The 24,063-nt window shown below is 45.4% G+C and overlaps 6 protein-coding genes across 8 annotated transcripts in view; 2 read left to right on the top strand and 4 right to left on the bottom strand.

Moving 5' to 3' along the window:
• Positions 1 to 5,987: 5,987 nt before the first annotated feature.
• Positions 5,988 to 7,028, top strand: mtrfr (mitochondrial translation release factor in rescue). Of its 2 annotated transcripts, XM_084694517.1 has the most exons (3): positions 5,988 to 6,116; positions 6,260 to 6,491; positions 6,605 to 7,028. In XM_084694517.1, the coding sequence occupies exons 2-3, from the start codon at positions 6,261 to 6,263 to the stop codon at positions 6,839 to 6,841; spliced, it is 468 nt and encodes a 155-aa protein (XP_084550643.1). In that variant the 5' UTR covers positions 5,988 to 6,116; position 6,260; the 3' UTR covers positions 6,842 to 7,028. The 2 variants fall into 2 exon arrangements, with proteins under 2 accessions (XP_084550643.1, XP_084550642.1); XM_084694516.1 differs by having other exon boundaries at positions 6,028 to 6,491.
• Positions 6,976 to 9,071, bottom strand: LOC146220029 (cyclin-dependent kinase 2-associated protein 1-like). Its single transcript, XM_084694518.1, has 4 exons — positions 8,728 to 9,071; positions 8,044 to 8,129; positions 7,751 to 7,877; positions 6,976 to 7,453 (listed from the first exon to the last, which is right to left on the bottom strand). The coding sequence occupies exons 1-4, from the start codon at positions 8,792 to 8,794 to the stop codon at positions 7,386 to 7,388; spliced, it is 348 nt and encodes a 115-aa protein (XP_084550644.1). The 5' UTR covers positions 8,795 to 9,071; the 3' UTR covers positions 6,976 to 7,385.
• A 117-nt stretch (positions 9,072 to 9,188) lies between these two features.
• On the top strand, positions 9,189 to 12,214 carry kmt5ab (lysine methyltransferase 5Ab). 2 transcript variants are annotated; one of them, XM_084694513.1, is made up of 8 exons: positions 9,189 to 9,621; positions 9,789 to 9,886; positions 10,061 to 10,217; positions 10,590 to 10,755; positions 10,861 to 10,948; positions 11,139 to 11,198; positions 11,418 to 11,608; positions 11,714 to 12,214. In XM_084694513.1, the coding sequence occupies exons 1-8, from the start codon at positions 9,612 to 9,614 to the stop codon at positions 11,922 to 11,924; spliced, it is 981 nt and encodes a 326-aa protein (XP_084550639.1). In that variant the 5' UTR covers positions 9,189 to 9,611; the 3' UTR covers positions 11,925 to 12,214. The 2 variants fall into 2 exon arrangements, with proteins under 2 accessions (XP_084550639.1, XP_084550640.1); XM_084694514.1 differs by having other exon boundaries at positions 9,192 to 9,621; positions 10,064 to 10,217.
• rilpl2 (Rab interacting lysosomal protein-like 2) lies at positions 11,671 to 14,592 on the bottom strand. The gene is made up of 4 exons (XM_084694515.1): positions 14,114 to 14,592; positions 13,784 to 13,935; positions 13,207 to 13,341; positions 11,671 to 12,631 (listed from the first exon to the last, which is right to left on the bottom strand). The coding sequence occupies exons 1-4, from the start codon at positions 14,402 to 14,404 to the stop codon at positions 12,610 to 12,612; spliced, it is 600 nt and encodes a 199-aa protein (XP_084550641.1). The 5' UTR covers positions 14,405 to 14,592; the 3' UTR covers positions 11,671 to 12,609.
• A 200-nt stretch (positions 14,593 to 14,792) lies between these two features.
• On the bottom strand, positions 14,793 to 20,293 carry LOC146220026 (RILP-like protein 1). The gene is made up of 8 exons (XM_084694512.1): positions 19,798 to 20,293; positions 19,276 to 19,426; positions 17,558 to 17,676; positions 17,175 to 17,450; positions 16,717 to 16,905; positions 16,138 to 16,301; positions 15,887 to 15,985; positions 14,793 to 15,628 (listed from the first exon to the last, which is right to left on the bottom strand). Exons 1-8 carry the CDS (start codon positions 20,110 to 20,112, stop codon positions 15,535 to 15,537), a joined length of 1,407 nt encoding a protein of 468 aa, XP_084550638.1. The 5' UTR covers positions 20,113 to 20,293; the 3' UTR covers positions 14,793 to 15,534.
• Positions 20,294 to 20,434: 141 nt separating this feature from the next.
• Positions 20,435 to 24,063, bottom strand: part of hip1rb (huntingtin interacting protein 1 related b) — a 20,961-nt gene continuing 17,332 nt past the window's right edge. Inside the window, exons 23-32 of the mRNA XM_084694913.1 lie at positions 23,848 to 23,958; positions 23,680 to 23,738; positions 23,564 to 23,594; positions 23,385 to 23,447; positions 23,137 to 23,237; positions 22,811 to 22,916; positions 22,590 to 22,713; positions 22,427 to 22,488; positions 22,054 to 22,308; positions 20,435 to 21,879 (exon numbers count right to left, since the gene is read on the bottom strand). Of these exons, the coding sequence (XP_084551039.1) occupies positions 21,871 to 21,879; positions 22,054 to 22,308; positions 22,427 to 22,488; positions 22,590 to 22,713; positions 22,811 to 22,916; positions 23,137 to 23,237; positions 23,385 to 23,447; positions 23,564 to 23,594; positions 23,680 to 23,738; positions 23,848 to 23,958 (921 nt within the window). The 3' untranslated portion in view covers positions 20,435 to 21,870. The remainder of the gene's footprint in view (positions 21,880 to 22,053; positions 22,309 to 22,426; positions 22,489 to 22,589; positions 22,714 to 22,810; positions 22,917 to 23,136; positions 23,238 to 23,384; positions 23,448 to 23,563; positions 23,595 to 23,679; positions 23,739 to 23,847; positions 23,959 to 24,063) is intronic.

Below are 24,063 nucleotides of genomic sequence, written 5' to 3'. Positions count from 1 at the left end.
TCCTCGTTTCCACGCCGCCAACCCTCAACAGCCTCACGAATGAGGACGCACACACTTCCTGTTCCTGTTTCCTGCCTGGGCGGAGCCTCCAGCAGAGCCGTTCAGCTGGCACCTCGGGGACGAGGGCGGGGCCATCACGCCGCTGTGGTCCCTCTCAGCGTCAACAGCACCTGCTCAAGGGTACTGGTGCAGAGGATGGGCGGGGGGATGGAGGGAGGGGGGGGGGGGAGGTGTAGAGCACGTGTCCATTCATATCGTCAAGACGATATGACAAACCCCAAAAGCCAAAGATGGGATAGGAAAGATTCGGTTAACAGCCTCGTAATCAAATCACGTCCCAGACTGCCTCCCAGACTGCCTCCCAGACTGCCTCCCAGACTGCCTCCCAGACTGCCTCCCAGACTGCCTCCCAGACTGCCTCCCAGACTGCCTCCGAGTCACGAGGAAAGCTCGCGTGACATCACAGAAGCCTGGGCCGCTGACCAGCCTGGTCATCTCATTAACCAATCAGACGGGAGCCTGGGGAGCCATGGATCTGACCTCTCGCCCATGGCAGCAAATGGACAGGGCTGCAGGGGCTGCCTGGAAGGTGAGCCAGAGGTCCGACTGAGTCTCTGTCCAACAGCACCCCCACACCCCCCCACCCACCCCCCCCCCCCCCCCCCCCCCCAACCCCACCGAGCTCACACGGTATCCAGGCCATCTCGTCAGCTGACCAACCCAGAACAATAGTACAGAGGAGAGGCCAAGTGTGTATGGGTGTGTGTGTGTGTGTGTGCACAATAGGTGTGTGGGGGCAGGATAGGGTGTGTGTGTGAGAGAGAGACAGAGAGACAGACAGAGAGAGACAGTAGAGAGACAGTAGAGAGAAAGAGAGAGACAGAGAGAGAGACAGAGAGAGACAGTAGAGAGACAGAGAGAGACAGTAGAGAGACAGTAGAGAGTGAAAGGAGGGGTCTCAGGTTGGAGGCAGCGTCGATACAGAGAGGTTCCAGAATCTTCTCTGCCCCGTCACTGCTGTCCCTAACGCCACCGGCATTACCTGGCTGAAATTCCACACGTCTGCACGATAAACACACTGGAGGAATTTGAGGCACCCTAGGTCATGTTGTCTCACACGCAGGCGCACAAACACACACACACACACACACACACACACACACACACAGGAAACAACATTTACTGATGTGGGTCACTTTAAAAGGTCATCTGCAGCCTTTAAAATGTTGTCACACAATAAAACTACTGTTGCATTCACAAGCAGGTTTCCAAAACAGCAGCTAAATACATGTTGGCTCTGCACCCAACGATATTCACTTCCATACTCATTAGCCACTAATCTCGCGGCAAATACTGTTGGTATCACGGTATCTTATCTGTTCAAACCAAGCTGCTGTAAAAGGAACAATAATTGCACCAGACAGCCGCAAAGGTTTCCAAAAATTGAAACTGACAGGAAGTACGTTGTGTTTCGTTTTCTGAACTCAAAGTTGATTATGCAACTGATGCCGAGGTTCTGTCAGTGGAGTGGGAGATCTAAATGAATTAGGCGGCATCAATCTACCGCTAGAACAGACAGCGCTCGGGCAATGGCAGCATCGCTCAAACGTCAGCACAGAAATTAAAAGGTGGTGGTGGTGGGTCGCAGTCATTCCCGAGGCCGTGAACCAACTCACCGTTCGACGCTTCTGAATTTGAATTGCGTTGATTCAGAAGTGAAGCATGAGTGTCCATGGCGACCGGTGGTTTTTCAAGCTCGTTAGTCAGTAACATTTGGTCTCTGACTGGCGAGTGACACATCCACACTTTCGTTTGACGCTGGGGTAGTAAACATCCACTTCCTCTCTGATCCTCCGAGAGAGAAAACGAAAATGACCTGATAAGCTTTCAGCACTCAGCCCTTCTCTCAATCTCTTTCACTCACTCACACACACTCACACACACACAAACATCCCTCCCACTCACAACGTTCACTAACCTAACCCCAGGTCGTTGCTGGATTCATGAGACACCAGAGAGCTCTCAGGCCTTTCTCTGCTCACCAGCGTCACCCTACCAGACGACACAGCTGCCTCTTTTTTCTCAACACATTACAATGGTTAAGTTATGCGTCATTTTGTCATAACAATCTCCCCAAAGTAGAAGCCCTTTGCGTGGCAAAGATATACAGGTTGGCCAAACAGTAAGAAACGACAAAACATTCCAAGAACCAAAGACTTCAGAACATACTCTGCAAGCACAGGAAGTCAAAGTTGGCCTTAAAGGGGAAATTTTAATGTTTTGGTTTGACAGAACTGTCTCCACCTGGGAGGGGCTGGGTTTGGCTAGCTAAGATGAAAGGAAATGGAACAACAATAGTTTTGTCTAAATGGAGGGACTCCGTAGAACACACATATACATACACACACACTTGTGCTACAAGCACACTGAATGTTCCGTTGTAGGGTCTGACCGTCAGAGGTAGTGAAAGAATGTCCAGCTTGTTCTTCCTGAGAGAGATGAGGATCTGACGTGGTCTGCAGACGTAGGCCACGCCCCAGCGCAGGGGGTGTGGTCCCTGTCACCTCCTCCTTACCAGATTCAGCTGGAAGAAGCTACCCCTGTCACAGACAGGTGGCAGAGAGAGAGACAGAGACACAGACCCACCTTCCCTACCACCAGCAGGAAGGGAACAGAAAGTGAAGAAACCTCTCTGAAAATCTCATCTAAACTGGGATGTTTAAACACGTCAGGAAGGGGGGGGGGGGGGGGGGGGGGAAGAGAGAGAGCGTCTTCAAAAGGTTATTTTCCATAACCGCAGACGATTTTCTCTCAATGCTTGTGACTCCCGAGGCCTGTTTCCCTTGGCCCCTAGCGGCTGACTGTGAGAGGGGGTCTGGGGGATCCAGTAAGTCTTAGTGATGATCTTGATGGTTGTGAGGGAGTGTATGGGCCCCTCAGCATCACTACGGTGGCCCTGGAGGAACACACAGTCCTCACAGCTAAGTGTGTTTGTGGAGGAAGCAGTTCCTTCTGACACAAGAGTGTTTCCTCATGTCCTATGAGTCATTAAGTATTTTTTGTTGCATGCTGTGTTAGACAGAGAAAAAAGAAGCTGTCATTGTATGACAGTATACAGTCAGCTATTACAACGCTGGAGAACCTTAAGTCAAGAGTAATCACTACTACGCCTAATTCAAGTTGTGCATCAATGCATGCGATCTCAATTCTTCAAGTCTACTCTTCAATTTCGTGGATGAAAGCTTGAGAGTTTCCTTATCTTCTCCTGGAAACTACGTTCTGCTGAGTTTCGCAAATATGCACGCGTTGCACAATAATCAGGAGACCTTACCTCGCGTACATAGCATTCAAGTCCCCACACGTCTGCTGAGACCTACATTAACGATGCTGTCTGATCAGAAAAGCGGTTAAGACAGTCAACGACTTTCCAAAGCCAGAAAAACACATCTAAAACCAATAGGTTTCCCATAATGTGAAGGTATAGCAATTCCACTGTTTTACTAATAAGAAAAAAAAACAGGTTAAGGACTTTTGAGCAGATCAGGGTTCAAACCACCCCACACACTTTGGGCACAGCTCGTTTGTCCTCCACCGTGTTTCACCGAGAATAGTATCACTGGTGGAACCTGTAGCGCGGCGTGAATGTTTCCAGAGCAAAGCCACCATCTGGCAGCGCGACCACAGCCCCTGTCAGCGGCACAGCTGGCTGACTCATCCACGACTTGTGGACAGGCCTCGCAGAACATCTCGGTACTCTCGGACACATGATCAAACCAAACTGACAGCTGTGCAAAGATAGATACATAGTGCGGGGATCTCGTGGCGTTGGGCTAACGGCCCAGCAGCCGTCACACACGTAATCCAATTACATGTAACAAACAAACGTCAAAACTGGCTTGAAACCCGTGATGCTAATAATTTTAAAAAAGAAGATACATTTGAACTCAGTCTATTATAAATAGCCTATGTAGCTACAACCCCATGTAGCAGACGTTATAGTACGCTATTTTTTTCTTCTGGTGTTTTTAACAAGCATTCACCCATCAGCAATGTAAGGTTCAACGAAGCAGGTTCCTGCCAAACTTACACACGCAAGATCACGCAAAAGATAAATTGTTCTCCTTATTGTTGTTTAATGTCGGTGTATAATATGTAGGCTACTGCATCATGTTTACATTGTGTGGTGATGGAAGTGACTTAACACTGCAGCCTAGATAGTGCTACATTAGAACCTCAATCGTCCAATAAAGATAGAACAATCATTTGTTGACTGGTGGATCCTGTGTTACATCATCTAAAGGAAGTGTTAGCAAGTACATCAACGTGGGTTGACAACAAGGGGTAATTTATCCGCATTTAGACCAACAATATCGAGCACCTCCCCGTGTCACAATTAATCCATAATATGCCCAATAGACACACGTATAAGAACGTCAGACGTTTGTAAACCAAAGTAAACCTTCCACCATTTTTCCACTGTCAAGTCAGTTTCCTAGCAACATCACGGCATGGTAATCACAAATTGATGGTTTGCGATACTAATCACACAGCAACCTGCTCTATGCAGAAACCAACTCGTTTGCGTTACAAACAACTCTGATGCAGTTTGTTTAGGCTACTGCAGCACTCACCCAAAATCAAAGTTTATTGGCCGTTGATCTGTGGTTAGGGTCACGAGTGCGTGAGGATTCTTCACTTTCCAGAAGGCATGGAGCAAAATAGTGGCACTCAATGCCAGCTGCTGTAACAATGTACCCTCCAATCAATCGAGACCGATTGTTTTACGTCGCCTCGACGCTGTTTGATAATAAAATGACTTCATGTAAAGTGTGTGTTGAGTTAATCGGCATCCCGAGCACTGCAGATAGATGCATCACATCTCGTCTTGTTTTCAAAATAACGTTGGCCTTCAGCTTTAACTGCCAAAAAAATAAAAATCTGGCGTTAAGTTATGACACCGACGAAAAAAGCCATGTAGTGAAATGTCCTTGACTTCCCTTTAGATTCAACACGAGTTCGGAAGCGTTTAGCTTCCTGACCAATGGTTTCAAACGAACGATTCCTTCCTCTTACCCGCCTCCGGTATAAAGATAGGATATGGGTGCGGGGTATCTGACATCCCGGTTGAGTTGACTGCCTGAGGACTTGCCTACCTACTAGTACAATGAAACCCCTCGCGATTCGATCCTCTGCCTCCTACGGTCTCGCGCACAGCGCTCAAATAAAAGGCGCCTCCTGTTGACCAAATAGAACGCCTCTTCACGATTTTTAAGCAACGTAATATCAGCAATGTGATGTGATATATGTATTTGTATTACATATCATATATATTACAGAACACCACCTAAACGTGTGAGATCGGTTTACTTGTTTAATGAAGACTAGCCGAATAGACTGTTATATTAACATGCAAATCAAGCACACCACAATCCCCCCCATATGGGTACAATGACAATACAATGAAATTGATCTATGAGAAATCGTTGCATGAGAAAATTAAGACATAAGGGTGAAGTTTGCTGATGTGTTTTCAATTTTCGTCTACTGTGAAAGTGAAAAGAGTCAATTTCTGGACTGCGATGAAACCCAACGTAGGCCAATAATATATCAAAGGCGTATCATTATTTCTATGCCTAAAGCGTTAGACTAGAAATGTAGGTTAAAGTTACAGCCTACTTATAGTCGTTATAGCCTTACTTGTGGAAATCTATGTGTGGGAAAAGTACGATCTATTTTTTATTTTTCCCCCCACAACAGGTGAATTTATGATGTAGGCTATTGATGCTGTTCTGCAGATTGTCGAGCTATTTATTGCTCTAAACGCTTTGACAACCCGTCCTGCTGGTGGCGAAAGTGAGCTATTTGCAATGTTGATCCGAGGGCCATTTGATTTCAACAAAGAAGAAAAACTCTGCAACCTCATTGGTCCATTAGAAGGACCTTCGTTTTGACTCATCCGTGTGAGTACAGGTCACATGGGCAGGCAAGGGCCAAACGGCTATAGCCAAAGCAGTTCGACCGACGCCGGGACTAACTCGGACTGCCTTGTGTTTTTTAACCAAACAGAAACTTAGCCGTTAGCAAAAACAACATGCCTTACACATCTATGAATTAGAGTAAGTTAATTTGTGTGGAATGTAGGCACCACCTCATCTACCGGGTGCACTGTCGAGGTGTTATCATTTAAGGCTAAATTAACTGACAGACAGACCCCGTGTTATGAAATGTCTTCCGTACCCTTCTTCAATGTGATATACAGAATGACGAGGACAGCATGGGGAAACTGTCAAGGATCTCTGTTCCGGATGCCTCCAGCTGGGTTAACGTACTTACAGACTGCCGGTAAAAAAGACGTAATTGATCTGCCTGTTCTAAATGAGGATGATCTGGACGAGCAGTTTGTGCGAGGATCAGGTCCGGGTGGCCAGGCGACCAACAAGACTAGTAACTGCGTGGTCCTCAGACACATTCCTACCGGTATTGTTGTTAAGGTGAAGATTATTTTACAGTGTGCTGAAATTTTATTATTAGTTATATCCTCAGTGATTTGTTTGTAATGGTGTCGTCTGGAATTCCGCTTAATTGTTGTACCCCTGTCATCTAGTGCCACCAAACTAGATCTGTGGAAACCAACCGTAAAAGAGCTCGAGACATTATGAGAGAGAAGCTCGAGGTGTCTTTCAAAGGAGAGGACAGTGAAATTCTGAAGAAGCAGAAAGATTCCATCCAGAAGAAACACGAGAAAAGGAAGAAGGCAAACGACAATCTGGAGAAAAAGAGACGTTTTAAAGAAACTCTAATGGCGGACTCTAAACCTGGGGATGACATGAGAAAAAAATAATTACAATAATAATTCCCTTCTTTTACACGTGTTAAAGGTGTGTTAGGCTTTTTCCTTGTTGATTTGCGAATGTTCCATGTGTTAAAGTAATAAGAGCAGCATTCAATCATACATATGCTATTATACACGTTGGGTTTAATGAAAATATGTTTATTACACTGTGTAATACATAAAAAGTTGCAAAGTTTTTTTTTTTTTTTACAAGTCTGTCCAATAGTTGAAGAATGAGTTTACAAAGTGTATTTTGGCACTATTAATTTAGTTTTTAATCAGACAAAAGTTTAAAACCTCCCCTTCCATGTACATTCTTAAAAAAAAATCCTAAAGACACATGCAACATGCACTCAACTCTTACTCCATTCACAATGGGAACACACATCTAGAGACTAATTATGTCAAGTACTGATTTTACTCTCTGTTACAATCCCTTCTCTCTCAAAAATCTGTGCTGATTGGTCCAGAATAGTCTTGACCGTGTAGTAATAGCTCAGTCTGTACTGTTGGACAGTCCAGAGATAGTCTAACTAAACTCTTCGAGAGACTGTTAAGATCTTGCATTTCTTTCCGTCTCCACCAAACATTCGCGCACCAAACCCCGGGCATGTATAATCCCTGTGAAGAAAAGAAAATAAATTCAATGTATGTGCGTTACATGCTCATATACACAGAAGCCATTTTTGAATAACTACAGTCAATCCTCACACAAGTTACAAAATCCAATCACATTTCCCAGGCATATATGAAGCCTATCAAACTTTCAATGGAGATATTCACTGAATTATTCTCTTACTTTAGAACTAGGCTTAATCCATGCCTGGGAAACTGGGCCTTTATGTCAACGGAAAATGCATATTTCATGTGGAACACAAATGAACAATAACACATGCTGAGATATTAAGGAAGACAAACCTCTCTTTAGTCTTTCCATGGCACTTTTGCTTCCTGCATAAGTTGGTCTTATCTCCTTCCCTAGCTCTTCTATGATGGCTAACAACTCAGCATATTTACTCTGCGGGACGTTATTTCCACTTGTGCTCTGCAATATCAAAACGTAATAGTATGCACGCACGCACACGCGTTAGTTAGACGCATCAGTACGGCATTGATGTTGATTTACAGCCAGAGGTGATACTGCACCTGCATTCATTAAAGAAGTCAAGCGACTATGTTTAGCACTTTATAAAATGATTTACAATTCTCACCAGTGTAAAGCCGAGAGAAGGTGGTCCATAGTCATTTACAAATGGTCTGTAGGTCTGCACTGTTGGTATGCTTGGTGAATGAGAAGCTGCAAACGTTAGAATAAAAATGAGTAATGGTGTGTTCTTGAACTGTCACTTTAACTTATGCAACCTGCGTGACATGTAATTAAACACTTGGCAAATATTAAATGTCAAGCGATAGTCTGATTTGATTTACTCAAAATGTTTTGAAAACCACATCTGAGACTATACCACTGCACCACGGTGAAATGTAATGAGTACTAGTAAACGCTAGGCGTCATCAAAGGGTCAAATAACTATGGACCCGCAGATCAATCATTTAGCCTTGAGGGCTGAAAACGTTCATGAAGAAGATCGTGAACAGCGAGGATCAAGAAGACGAAAGTGTTACATTTGATATGGTACATGGTAACAGCATCCTTTTACAAACAAAACATGCCGGTAGCTCTCCGGCATAGATGAATGAATGACTGAATTATAAACTTTGTCGATGTATAAGGGGGGTTTATGATTTGTAATAATGGCGGATATGAATCAGCCCTGACCCTATATCAGTGGACAAAAACCAGTCACGGGCTCTCCCCAGGTATTCGTCGAAACACCAAATTTTACACTTGACAAAACAGAGACAAGATAAAATATGGACCGATAGTTCTGCCATACCTTGGTTCACGGAAGTTCCCGGAATGTGCTGATGGAGGTTTGGCTTGTAAGCCATACCCACAGACATAATAAATTGAGAAATAAAATTGTTACAGAAAATCCGCTGAAGCCGCTGTCTCTCGCACAGACACTTTTTGTTTACTACAGAGCGGCACTGGGCAAATATGGCCGTCACATTTATATTGATATTCTTAATCCTATATGTCACCACTGGAAAAAAAGCATTGTGTGATAGCGATTTTTAAAATATACATTGCTTTTTCTTTTGACAAACTTTTAGAAGTCTTATGTTGCATTATTTCACTTTCAATAATGATATTAATGTCTAGGTCTAGATTTTATTGTTTATTTTGAATTTGTTCTTTTACACCTATGTTTATTTTTATAACGTTTGAAACAAAACCCGAAGCCATGACAACATTTGTGTTTCTGCTCGTGAACTGTGTGTTTGTTTTGCAGAAAATGTAACACTCAGGCAAGATGAATGATACATGGGAGAACAGCACAAAAGTCGAATATGTATCTGTAAATGTAAATTTTATTATTGATTCACCTCTAATTTGGACCGCTGTTGGGCAGTACGTTGAATAAAACGGCTGCCCCGGGGTTACAAAACGTGCATACCTAAAGACACAAAAGAAAGCAACCTTTTAAATGACATACCAACCACACGCTTGAGAGAGTATAGGACATCCAATCAGAGACACGGAGGCTTTTTGAATGGTTGTTATGCCTCAGCTATGTTTGGGTGAGCTAGCTAGCGATAAACGTCTCGAGTCTGCTACTCACAACGCTCGTGAAACAAATAGAACGGCACGTGGACAACGAAAAGCTTTTGCCTTGTCACTATTCGTTCCTTGGAAAAACTTGAGCATCTGTTTGAAATGGGAAAAGGTAAGCGATATATAGCGAACTTACTGGCGTTAACGGGTAGAACTAGCTGTTAAAACAGACAACTACAGAACTGGTCTAGTAAACGTTTGCTTCCGCTAACTAGCAACTCCTCCATGTTTACATTTTTACAACGTACATCAAATAACTCGTCAATGTTCCTTACAAAGGGAGGAAGAAGGCGCAGACGTCTACAGACCAAGGTCAAGACACTTTTCAACCAAAAGTCGTTAAAGGGACGAAAGAAAACACGCCGGAAATGAACAAGGTAATCCTTTTGTTGCTGTCCTAAATTACACACACGTTACTTTCATTAGCACTAAAGTTTTTCATTAGCACTAAAGTTAACAGCGTCTAGCGTATGTATCACTGTCGACCAAACAGTATCTTCGTTGCCCAGTGTCCTTGCACGCGCATCTCGTGAATGTTCTGTTCGTTCCAGCAGGAAACTGCAGGCAAAACCCAGTCTACCTTGCCTACTCTGTGGTGCCCAAGCAAACCTCGATCACCCCTCGGTGACAACTCAAGCGCGCTTGTCCAGGAAAATAACGTGTCTGATGCACAGCCTCCTGATGTGGTTCCTGCAAACATTGATAAAGGTACTCATCTCTTTGTTTGGCCATTAGTGTGATAATCTGACATTACTGTAGTTGTGATCGATGTTTGTTTTTTTACATTCTTTGAATTTCAACTGATGCAGCTAGTAAGGTATTGACAATCCACCCAATGCAGGACATCCCAATGACCCAAGTGTCTCTTGTTTGTCTTTGCAATTTCTTCCGACTGTCAGGAGATCCGAGTTAGGTGACCACAGACAATGTCCTGTGAGTGAATGGCACCAGTGTTCACTGACCCGGGAATCTTATGTCACAACCAAATAGTTTCTACTGGACTCTGCCACATCGCCTGCTTCTAAACCTCCCTTTGTTTACTTTGCTCAGCTTGGACTAAGACTTTTATTTTCCTCTCAGCGTCCAGACTTGAGGAGAAGGCAGAGAGAAGCAGCCCAGTGATGGGACTGAGGGAGACAGTCCTCGGGCAGGCTCAGGAAAAGTCATGCAAGGAACCGCAATCACTCAATCACTTGTCTCAGTCCAAAACCGGGAAGGGAACTAGTCACAAAGTCAAAACGAAAAAGTAAGTGAAATAAATGGCTGCAAAATTCGTCTGACCTGGTCATCTGAACTGTGGGAACGTAAACCTGTGATTCACACTAGAATGTCATCTTGTTTTCTCCTCCAGAGCTGAAAGCATAGCTTCCGTTAACAAAAAGGTCACTGATTATTATCCAGTCAGAAGAAGTGCCAGGAAAAGCAAAACTGAATTGAAGGTTTGTATATGAAAACCGAATTGTACTTTTTAAGCTTTCATCAGATGAGTTAACTCATGTTCCCTATAGTTACAGTAACTTCCATTGTACAGTTGTCTTCCCTTAGAAGTAGTCATGTGTGCCCACACTGAAATTGACCTTTTTTAATGAAATTACGTTTAAACCAACTAACTTCATGCTTTCCAAACAGAATGATGAACGTAAACACATTGACAACCTGATAAGGAATGGAGTTGAGGAAGGACTGCGGGTAAGACTGTTTGGCTTTTCCCTTTTTTCCCTGAACTTGGTACGAAACCCGCGTCGCGTCAGAGCACCGTCGGCACCTGGCTGCGACGCCAAAATTGGAGGAAGAGACTTAATGCTCGTTCTCATAACTTTTGCTATTTTATTGTAAATGTGTGACAGGATGAATGGTGAGAGTGACTAAAAACGAAAGGCTTGTTTTCCTGCCCTTCTCTCCCGACAGGTTAAAGACATCGAGGGGAAAGGGAGAGGCGTCTTTGCGGTCAGAGACTTCAAGAAGGGCGAGTATGTGGTGGAGTATCACGGTGACCTGGTGCTGCTGGCCGATGCCAAGAAGAGAGAGGACCGCTACGCTCAGGACCCAGAAACCGGCTGCTACATGTACTACTTCCAGTATCACGGCAAAAACTACTGGTACGTGCTTTTAAAATCAGCAAACGACCCCCCTGTCTTTGTAATTGAACTTCTATTCAAACTTTTTTTTATTTAAAATGTGTTTTATTTAAAAAAAAAATTTAGCGTGGATGCAACCAAGGAAAGTGGTCGAATGGGAAGGCTGATCAACCACAGTAAGATGGGAAACTGTCAGACGAAGCTCCACGGCATCAGTGGTGCACCTCATCTGATTCTGGTAGCCTCCAGGGACGTCCAGGCCGACGAGGAGCTGCTCTATGACTACGGAGATCGCAGCAAAGCCTCCATCTCCGCTCACCCTTGGCTCAAACACTGATGTTCCATGTATATTTATAGATGTATATTTATAGATGTATATAGTTTTTTTAACACCACGACATTCTGTAGAGAAATTTGTTTTTCACTACAGGGTGATGGCAAAGATGAACTTTACAGAAAGCAGCAACCTAATAGATTCAAACTTTAAAGTTATCCCTTCTCCATGTTTTTATAGATATTAAGGTCAGCCCTTCTGTAAACAATACTAAAATGTGAGATTTTAATTATGGTTTTATATTAAATTTATAAATGCCTTATTAGTACATCAACCTGATCCAGTTTGATGCACTTATCTTAATAGTTGTTTACAAGCAACAGATATGTTAGTGTTCTTTAGTTGTTTTTTTTACTTTACAATGTTCTAACCATTTCAAAAGGAAAAAGTAATTATTTGAGGAATAAATTTCAGTTGAAAATCTTGTTACAACCAGTGCAATACTTCATGCAACCATTCATGATTGCTTTGCAACAGTCTAAAGTGTATGTTGACTTGGGTATAAGTTGTTGACATTACCTATAGCTATAGAAGATGGGAGTGGGTTAAGTAAAATGTCTTCTTCCCAAAAGTTACTACACATAGTTAAATGTGCACCTTCAGTATAAAAAATAATAATACTTGATGTCCTATGCAAAAGATGTGGCTAAAATCCATGTCTTCTGACAAAACACTCTTGCTGGTATCGTCATTTCCGCCTGAATGAAAACCTAGAAACACAAAAGTAAAGTATTAGTTTCATAGAAAGGAGTTAACCGGCAACACACACACCGAGGTTGAAGAGAGGGAGTGTTCCTGAGTGTGTTTTTTTGCAGGATGAGACTGAGTCATGACCGACTGAAGGGCATTAGCACACCGCTGAGCCCGACCCCATGAAGAAGCTAGTGTCCATTTCATCAGCTCTCTCTCTCCCTCCTAAACACGTCCAGCATCAGCACAAACACCGGTCACAAGCAAACCATTACTGAGGGCCAGACAGGCCGTGAGAAGCTACCTCTGGCTGGTCATCATGTAATCATGACTGGGTTTGGATGGGAACAAACTGTGGTTGAAAACCCTGCACACACACTGCCATCTCATAAGATTTGAGGGTTTGTACACTTGAGATGTATGACGTTGACGTATGTGTTGTAACTAGAATGTGCCTCATGTGGAGTGTTTTTACAAAGAAGTCACTGTGTATCAAGTGAGTATGTTGGTTGTTAGATCCCTAATCTTGTAAACCACTCATCAGCCAAATGACAGACACGATAGGAACAGTAAAAAAATAACATCAAAAGCTTACAGCTTTCCAATAGTTGTCTTTTCTTCTTTGGGTTCCACTTTGGGTTCCTCCAGTGTGTTGGGGTGGGGCCCTGCAGAGGGGGGCGAGTCCAGGTTTACCTCCACCATGGGTGGCTCAGCTTGGGGGAGAACACCACTGCAGACACAACACAGAGGAGTTAGGCAGCCATGAAGTCCACAGGGGGCAGGGGGGACTGGGGGGGGGGGGGGAGACATGGGGGGGGAGGGAGACTGGGGGGGGAGACTGGGGGGGGAGGTGAGCACGTCAGAGGAGAGGTCAGGTTTTGACCACAATAGAATGTCCATTCATACTTTTGCAATATGAGGAGGAATAATGAAATGCATTCATTTTACAGACGCTTTTATTCCAGGTGTTGCACAGTACAGAGGGGATTTGAACCGGTGACCTCTTGTTTTACAGTCAAGTACTCCAGTGCAGTAACCACTGGGCTTGTACCACTGATCTATCTATATCCTCCAAGTCATGGACGAATTTATCCTCACCATAGACAACTGACTACCTGCATTTTGCCTCAATGTATCTAGGCCCTTAATAAAGACAGGCATATTTATTTTACCTTTTGTAGAGTTGTAGCTCCTCTTGAGCCACCATTAGCTGTGCTTTCAACTGGTTCCTTTCCTGAAGAACCTCCTTCAGTTCCTGCATAGTGAAGCGGGGTCTGTTGGGGTCTTTGAGGTCAACCACGAGTTGGTTCGGTCCAAGCGTTTGCTGTTCGGGTAAAAAGAGCGAGACTCATGACCCGAGTCCATACGGTAGCACGCGCATACGTTTAACTGTCTGACTTAAGTTCCTGCTCAACGTGGGGAAATCAACGTGGGAAATGTATTCTGTAGTTCAACCAGTGTGTGCCTATATGGCCCGTAATAAAGTTGAATGGGACACTCACCGTTCCTTGACCCGCGGAACTTTCTCTTACGATTCTATCCAACTCGCTTTTCAGGTTATCTCGTTCCATTTTTAACTCCTCCAGCGACAGGTTGGACTTGTTGACTAATGTCTCGAACATCTCCAAAACACGGACAATCTTAAATTGCAAATCTGAAACTTGCTCACCCCTTTTACTTATTTTCAACAAATCTCTTCCGATTACGTACGAAATGTCATAAACATCTTCCACTGTGAGCTGAAACGCGTCCTTATCGAAAGCCAAAGCGGGTGAAGCCTCGCGCTCTTCCATAATTCTTCTTATAATCAAACAAAATGCCCCCAAAAAGTTTTGTCACAATAAAAGCGCTGGTTTAAACATCCACAACCGGTCAAAGTGACAACTATTGCCTTCCGAAGTTACACATCGCATGAAAAAAGTGCAGTTAGTGCCCCATGTTAAGACCCGCCTTCTTCCTCATCGAAATCGACTGCTGACAGCGTTAAGGGCACATGTATCGTCCAATAGCAGAAGCCTAATGTACTGTTACATGAGGACTGCAACAGGACAGCTCGGTATCCCTAGCGACAGGTGAAGCCATGCGCATAATCAGGTGAAGTTGCATGTGATATTTTCACAACGATTTCAACGGACACCGATGAATCGACATCCGTTTAAGAGACGAATTAAATGTCACTAGTAATTTAAATTATTTTATTTCGAATAATTTCGCATGGTATAACTTTGAAAACTGACACACATAAAGGAGATGAACCAATGTCATTAACATGCTATAACACCATTACGAGGCAAAATAGGAGTTGAAAGCTTCTCTTTACAGATCAGTCCCTCAAAGTCATGTATACACCTCCCCAGTGCTCCTGAACACCCACATCCAGCATCAATGACAACTCCAGTAACAGGTTAACACGGAACTAGTTAGACGGCTAACTCCCCCCTTTGTCATCTGCCGACTCGTCTGCCAGTCCAGAGCACATATTCCACAGTGTAACCACTCAGATGGGATACATTCTTCGGTTCTCCTCCCTGCCACCTGGTGGTGGACGTACCATGGCATCAGGGGTTGAACGTTCATTGAAATACTGGAGGACAGTTCTGTCACAATCGTTTTTTGTTTTTTTTGTGGGGGGATGCTGGGATTGAAGGAAAGCTCATCGGATCCTGAGTGTCAGCGGTCAAGATTTGAGTCATCAGTTAATCAGTTTTCTCAGTGTGAGTATGTCGTTTCCACTCTTCCACGCACCACCGAATCCATCCGGACTAGGACAATGAGAGTAAAGTACTTCACGTTGTTTTGCTGACGACTAAATCCAAAGCACGTGGGCACAACACAACAGCTTAAATACACGTGTGGCGGTGACAAGCACACGTCAAGACACGGAACACAAAAACAAGTAAGAGTCAGAGAAAACGCATCACGGTCAAACAAAAGACATGAGTCTTCTGATGGGCATCAACGTGGGATCGTCTTGGATCAACCCTGCGGCCACCATCGGCATGATCGCGGTAAAGATCCTGTTGAGATCCACACACAAACCGTCAGAATATTTTATATTTGATAAACTGGTTCCATCAACAAATCAACAATTGTAATATTTTAAACCAATCCTAAGGGACTGCTATCAACCTAATTCATGTATGTGTGTGTATCATGTTGTGTGTGAATATGTGTGTGTTTGTGTGTGAATGCATGTGTGTGGTGTGTGTGTGAATGCACGTGTGTGTGTGTGTGTGTGTGTGTGTGTGAGTGTTGGAAGAGCCACTGCCACTCACAGGCGTTTGATTCCTGACTCTGGCTGGTCGACTGAAGCAGCTTGTGGCTCTGGTGATGGAAAAAATATAACAGACTCCACTTCCTCCTCCAAGTCCTCACTAGGGGAGCAGATCATGACATCATCAGTAATGGACAGCACCCTGGTGTCAATGAATGAATTGTGTGTGTGTGAGAGTGTACGTGTGTGTGCGCATCAATGCATGCAACACACCAAACTCTCACACACAGTGACCCCTCCGAGTGATGCAACCTTTTGTAATAGGCCAGTTCTTCCTGCAGCACGAACACCTGGGCTTTCAGCTCGTTCCTCTCCTGAAGCACGTCTCTCAGCTCCTGCAGAGTGAAGCGAGGCGGGTCACTCTCCGCCCGGTCCTGCCCCTCACACTCTCCCCTGGGCTCTTCACACAGCGCCTCCTGGAGGTGAAACACAGCAGGTCCACCCATCACACGGCACGCTTACCACCCTGGGATGGTCACAGTGTTAACGTTTTTTTTGTTGCTGAACACCCGCACACAGCAGCCGAGCCAAGCAGTTTGAAGTGTTGGGAAAGTGCTGTAAAGGCAGATGTTGTTAAAAGAATGCTCTTCCCCTCGAAGCCCTTGAGCGGCCAAAGCCAGAGCGTTTGTTAAAAGGAGGGAAGGAGAGGAGAGGCGAAGAGAAGAGAGGGGAGAAGTGGAGAGGGGAGGGCAGGGGAGAGGAGAGGAGGAGAGGACAGGAGAGGGGAAGAGAGGGAAGGGGAATGATGCATGTTAAAGCTCTTTAATAAAAATTGTATTGGTTTTGATTAAATCACAGTCACTACAAAGGGAAACTCCAGGCAGGCGTTACCCATAGCAACACTTCCACCTCCTCGTCATGGTAATTATCCTCTCCAGCGGTGTTCCTGTCTGTCAAGTCTGGAAGGAGCGAAGGATAGTCTTCTGACTTCCAGCAATCTGCCAGGAACTCACGATCGCCTCCACATTCAACCCACACTGAATTCTGCATGACGGAAGCTGCTTTTGCCGCAACCAAGGACTGGATTTGAGACACAATAACTTGTAACACTTTGACAAAACCGTCAGCATCATTACTGGCTTTTGTGGTTGACAAAAGCCCAGTTGTAAAACAGTCTAAATACGTCTCAATTGGAACTAATTCCATAATCTTAGAGAAGTCAAGTTACATTTTATTATCGGATCTCTATATAGCTTGTATACACTGGAACAAAATGGTGTTTCTACAGGACCGTGGCACTGTTTGAGAACACAGAACCGTCCAACAAGTGACGTTGTGTCTGTGCTTACCGTGGCAGACCCTGCTGTGGGCGCCTTCACCTCCGGCTTCGGCGTGGAGGCCTCCACCTTCTCCGCCCTCTCCCGCTCCATCTCCCACTCGAGGCGTTCCTCCCGGAGCCTTTCCACCTCCCTCCTCAGGACCCCCACCTCCTGCTGCCTGGCCTGGGTCAGGGCCTCCAGCTCGGCCTTCTGCTGGATCACTGTCTTGCCCTGGACCTCAAGCGCCCCAACGCGGCGCCGCAAGTCCTGGTTGATCTTCATCAGCCGGTGCTGCTGGAGCTGGAGCTGAGGGAGGCAGCGATGGGGATGGGTGGAGGTTAGTGGTTAGAGGATTTGATTACAGATCGAGGGGGTCCCTGGGAGGAGGAGAGGAGGAGGAAGAAGAGACTCACCGCTTCCACATCCTCTGTCTTCAGGGCCAGCTCATGGTCCTTGGCTCTGATATCGTCCCTCTGCTTGTCCACCACTTCTCTCAACTTCCTCATTACCTGACGCTCTCTGTCTGACATTCCTGTCAGTACCACACACACACACACGCACCACAGAAACACACAGGCATAATATATGGATTATTTATTCACCCCGGCAGGTCTGGATCATAGTGAGAGGCACATCTACACGTCTATGTCTTGTACACCATGTACAATACGTTGCAGAGTTGTGGACAAGGATGGACGTGATAGACTTGTCTGTCAACCTGATGTAGGTGGCACAGTGTGTGTGTGTGTATGTGTGTTTGTTATAGTTATTGCCATCACACTAGGGCTGTATTTCAGTCTGGTTCGAAAATAGTTTTGCTCCCACGCTTCCTCCCCCACTGTCTCTCTCACCCTCTCTCTCTCTCACCCTCTCTCTCGCTCACCTTCTCTCTCTCGCTCACCCTCTCTCTCTCTGCCCCCCCCCCCTCTCTCTCTCTCTCTCGCTCACCCTCTCTCTCTCTCTCTCTGCCCCCTTCTCTCTCTCTCTCTCTCTCTCTCTCTCTCTCTCCCTCTCTCTCTCCCCCACTCTCTCTCTCACCCTCTCTCTCTTCCTCTCTCTCACTCTCCCCCTCCCTCTCACCCTCTCCCCCTCTCTCTGATGTCAACATGAAAGGTAGCGGTGAACAACCCTCACGAACACACGCAAACAAGTAGGCACACAAGCTTCAACTAACACGATGATTTACGATCAAACTATTCTAAACAGACAAAGTTAGATACAATGTAGCGGACATCCTCATGATTATAAATAAGGTTTAACCATGTGAGGGACAAAACCTCAAACAAGGAACACATATACAAACACAATAAAAGAAGGGGTTTAGAATTACAATTGTATTCATCATCGTGACAAGTCACCCAGTCCTACTCTGCAAATATTAATAACATGCAACCTCATAACTACACGCAATGCTAGACGACTCACACTAGTTGATATAACGCCAGGTGATTTAGGTCAGATGATATTTCAGTGCATTAAGCAAGTGGGGGGGGGGGCAGGAACTTCACCTAACAGTGAGCCAGCTGGTTATTCTATACGACCAGCAGCTGTGACACAAATCTCATCACTGTTTGTAAAGTCACTTTGGATAAAAGTGTCAAGCTCTGATAACTACTTTCACTTTTATGTCACAGAAATTCTGATCTGGGATACCAAGGTATTGCTTGTCTCAGACCGGATCTCTCTCCTCAAATAACAGAATTTTTGGATCAGATTTTTTTTTTTTTTTACTTTGAAATAAATAAATATTTCTGTTTTAATGAAGTGAATTCAAAACCACTAAATTCGGTGGTGTTTAAATGTCAATATTAAGTATTCAATGCCTTTTCAAATTCAAAATATGATGTCACTGGTTTGCTAATAGCTCTCCAAAGAGACCACTGGAATATCTCCACCAATAATTAGCAGCAGAGCAATAGTATTAGCATGAAGGGTGCAAAAATGTGTTGACAAGTTCAAACCCAACACAGCGCATTTCAAAGTGCTTACACCAGGATAGTTTATTTAGGTCAATCTCACGAGAGTGGACTTGTAACGGACCTGTATAAACACTCAACAAGTAAAATGAACTCTTCTGGTGCTAAATGAACGCCTTGAATTTACTTGTGAGCTTAAAATCTTGACTGTATACCTTCCGGTTTCTGCAGCTCCTCCTTGGTAACAGGAGAGTCTTTGTGGGACAGGCTCATCAGGAGGCTCTTGTTGTCCGTCTGCAGCTGAGCGATCTGGGACAACAGGTCCTGGGCCTCGCCCCTCCACACGTCCTCCACCTGCTCCAACTCCTGCGGGGCAGAGGACGGTATGGAACGCGCGTACATGCTTGAACGCACACATTTCACTCACACCTAATTGAAAACAGGTCGACTTTAACTTGTTTTATGGTGATGATACTGACGAGAAACGCTCTTAGGTTAGTTCAGGGAACACACCACACGGAGTCTCGGATTTATAGGTATTTTAAATAATCTGAAAACTAGAGATATCCAACGTTTATGAAACTTTTGTCCACAAAGCTTGCGTAAACATACAAGCCCACACAGGCGATGTCAACAGAGGCGCAGGAAGGCGCAGTGGAGCAGACACGTGGTACAGTGAGAGACATTAGGTAACACACGACAATGTTGTCTGTGCCACAGACACAACTGGTATGAACCTTTTGGTGTTTCTTCTCCTTCTCCAATCTTTCATTCCGCTCCAGGCGTAACCTGTCCAGCTCGCGCCGCAACTCCTCGGTCTCCGGGTTGATGTTGATGCGACTGACAAGGACTTCCAAAACCTCCAGAACGCGCACCACTTTGGGCATTAGCCGCGATAACGCCTCGCACCCATATTGGTCTATTATCCGCTCAAACTCGTTGCCTACAACAGCGGCAATATCATAAACGTCCATAACGGTCAACTCCGTCGCATTTTTGTGCAGCGCTGACCCAAAGACTTCCATGTCTCTTGGAATCGTCAATAGTTCCATTACAACGATTACAACATTATTTTTTTATTCCTTAAACTTCGCGACACCTCTCAAGTGTATCTCCAACCTAATTTACCTAAAATTTAACCGTGGCCACAACAGGTCACTAAAATACATTCCGTAGACTCATTACCGCTGAACTGAGACTCCCTAGCGCTGATCTTAAGCGGCAGTGCGCATGTCACGATATTCTGCTGCAGTAAATCTGTTCAACAGCAGTGTCGCTTAGTTTAGCAGTGACCGTGGCTCTAAACAGGTCACAGTTTTTTTTTTTTGACTCACAGGTATCCATAACCATATAACCGAGATCAAGACACACACATACGTTTATAAACATTTATTATTTGTTCATTGACATGTACACTTCTTACTTGGTGGAACCACTGTGATTTTTACTAAAATATATTAATAGATTTCAGAGTATAAAGACATGTTTAATACAGAAGAAAGAACTAGACATGAAAGCTCCGTAAAACCCTTTAAGAAAATCTCCCACCAACAAATGAGTTTCACAGACAGACACAGTTCCATTCTTGTGCCGTCACCCTCTCCCGACTTCTTTCAGCCAGAAAGTAGCACTTAAAACATATTTCCTATGTGTGCATACATTCCCATACACAACAGCACAGTGTACCCTGCGATACATTCAAAGAGCAACCTAGCGATATAAATTAGAGTGTTCGACTTGCAAGCAAGCCCATGTCTGATTAAATATCCTTGTGCATAAAATTATTAAAAGCATGAACACAGTACATAGCCTTCTATCTGTATAAAGTAGACGCAACTTAAATAATGGTAACAGGTTGTGGACTAGAGGTGCCTTTTACCTGTAATAATAATAATAATAATCCAGAATCAACTGAGATCTAAACCAGAGGGATTAAAATAGTCTAATCTAGTTCACGTGCTGATTATAACAACACAGGTTGGGATTAGAAGATGAGACCAGAGGAGTGAACATGTGCCGTTCTACAGTACGGTTATGATCCCTCCCTCCCATACACACACACAATAAAGACACCAGTAAACCAACCAACCCACCTACTGCCTTGTGCACCAAGAGGTGGACCCCCCCACAAAAAGGCCTCGTTCGTAAGAGTCGTAATTAATCCAACGTTTGTTGTCGTATTCGATTATCACATCCCTATTTTAAAAGCAACGGGTTAGAGTTTTGAAAGGCTCTGAGACACAATGTTGGTGTTGATGCATAAAAATAAAAAATAAAATGAAATAATAAAAAAAGAAAAACATTAGCGAAACGTCCTAAAATAACAATTTCCCTTTGTGTTTGGGAAACGCTTCCACACAAGCTAACAGACGCACATGTGGAGGCCGGGGTGAAAGAGGAGCACACAGTGTCCTGCAGAGAGGAGAACGAGCCAATCAGGAAGGAGCTCAGTTTGGCAAAAGAAAAGCAGGAGAGAGAGAGAGGGTAAGAGAGGGAGACAGAGTAGAGAGACAAGAGGGAGAGAGACAGACGGAGACAGAGAGATAGAGAAAGATAGAGAAGGTACTGAGATAGAGGATAGAGAGGGTATAGAGAGGACAGAAAGAGAAGAGGATAGAGAAAGATAGAAGGTATAGAGATAGAGAGAGATAGAGAGAGAAACAGAAAGAAAGAGAGAGAGAGCTGTAAGGTCTGGTTTTTGACGGGACAGTCAGGGTGCAGCTCCCAGGGACCCTGTGATCACATGACTGCTGACTTCCTCCAATCAGCCCCTCCTATCTGTGTAGAAGGGTTTTCCACCCGACACGAGTTTACCTGAACTAAGATCAAAACAAAATAAGACATACAAGTTAGATACACGAGACATAATGGAGTTTGAAGGTCATCCTATATTACACGTACATTATGCTCATTTAGCAGATGCTCTCATCCAAAACAACACACGTTTATACCGTAGCAACAGTACACAAGAAAGCGGATTTTTGAAGCCTCACCATGTTTTTGGGAAGTACGTTGGGCTTCTGGGCCAAGGTTGGTTTCCTCATGACGGCAGGCTTGGTTGGTTTGGGTGAGGAGGGGGTGGGCGAGGGGGCGGCGGGGGTGGGTGAGGGGGCGGGCGAGGGGGCCCGTCCGTTCCCCTCGGACAGCTGCTCCACCGGGACCCCGGCGATGACGTAGTGCTTCTTCCTCAGCTCGCCCAGACGCAGACGCTCGTTCTCCAGCTGCGTCTCCAGCTCCAGCACCTTCACCTGGAGCACACACAGGGGACACGTCACACGCCTGGTCTCACGCCTGGCGACGGGCTGGACGCACGCACACGTGTGTGACGCGCGAGAGACGGAGAGCCGTGATGGCGTCAGATCTTACCTGAGACTCCATCTCTTCCATTTTCAGCTTGATGAGGGACATGCCAGAGAAGTCCATGGTGTCTGCAGAGGAAAGACTGACTTGTGAAGCTTGTGTGTGTGTGTGTCTTGTTAGCTTGTGTGTGTGTGTTTCACTAACCCTTGTGTGTGTGTGTGTCACTAACCCTTGTCCTCCAGATGCTCCTGGCCTGTCTTGGTAGAGGCCACCACGTTGGCTGCCATCTCATTGACCCTACGAGAGGCCTGCTGCAGGGTCGTTAGCCTCGAGCTGTTGCGGTCAGCCTTCACCTGAAGAGACAGACGGCAAGGGGGGGGGGGGAGGTGTGAGAGGGGAGGGGGATACGGACACAGATGCTAAGGTCAAAGGTCACCGCCGGGGTCTGACCTTGGAGGCTGCGACCAGCTGGGCCGTGCTGGCGGCGATCTCGTGGGAGCAGACGATCAGCTCCTCGTACTTCCCCGTGTGCAGCACCACCTTGTCAGCTGACTCCCTGGGGGAGGGGCCACACAGACCAGCAGGCACCTCGGTTATTTTTTGTGGATGTTTTTGAGGAAATGTTTGATCTTTATTTCCTCATAGGACAGTTGGTGGGAGAGAGAGAGACAGGAAAGAAGGGAGGGAGAAACAGGAAAAAAAGATAGAGAGAGAGAGATAGAGAGAGAGATAGAGAGAGAGTGAGGGAGTGAGGGAGAGAGACACTGTGGACTTACACCATCTGCGTGGCTCCCCAGCCCACAGCTTTGGAAGCAGAGATGAGCCCCTCGGTCCATCGAGAGTTCCTTGCGTAAAACTCTTTAATAGTGGCAGCACCCTGGACAGGGGAGAGGAGAGGGGGAGGGGAATGGAGAGAGAGAGAGACAGACAGACAGAGAGGAGTACAGACATTATCATGATGATATGAGCTGCAGCACAACATTTGCTGAATGGAAAATTGAACCTCAGAGGGGCTGATACTCACCCTCTCACCCTCAACAATCTCCTTCTGCAAGTCTGTGGATGCCAGGACCAGCATATGGATGGCCTGAGGGGGCGGAGCCACAGAAGGGAGGACAGGAACAGAGAGGAATATTAGTCATCACAATCATTCCCTTCTCCCCCTGACCTCAATAAATTCAAGTTCAGTAGCCGGGATCCCACCTTCATCAGGTCAGTGCAGCTGTAGAGGATTCTGGGTAACAAGAGAGAACATTATTATGAGCAGCAGTGGTTAAACTCAGAAACAGACAGACACAGTCACAAACACAAGAACGTACCTTTCATTGACCTCTAATTTCACTCCAGAAGTATCAATCCTTGCCTGGTTCATCAATTCCTGTACAAAAAAAAACAATATTTACGTTTGACGCGTGAACCCAAACGAGCAGTGTGGCAACATGTGATGTCACTTCCTCTAAAGGAGGCACAAAGGTCAAAGGTCTCACGTCGATCCTGCGCACGGCCTCCTCGATGGCGGCGGAGGTTGTGGCCATCTCCTTATCCACCATGTCGCCCAGCTCGTCCTGGCGAACGTCCATGCCTTTGGGCCGCAGTTCCTGGAAGAGAATGTATATGATGTATTTAGCAGACTTCCTTTTTCTATTCCAAAGTGACGTGCATGTGCTATCCCCCCCCCCCCTAACTCCGCCCAGGCCCCAGGG

The sequence above is a fragment of the Hypomesus nipponensis genome, chromosome 28 (assembly GCF_054491055.1).
Source record: "Hypomesus nipponensis isolate SF chromosome 28, ASM5449105v1, whole genome shotgun sequence".
Classification (NCBI taxonomy): Eukaryota; Metazoa; Chordata; class Actinopteri; order Osmeriformes; family Osmeridae; genus Hypomesus; species Hypomesus nipponensis.
This window is presented reverse-complemented; position numbering and strand designations above follow the sequence as displayed.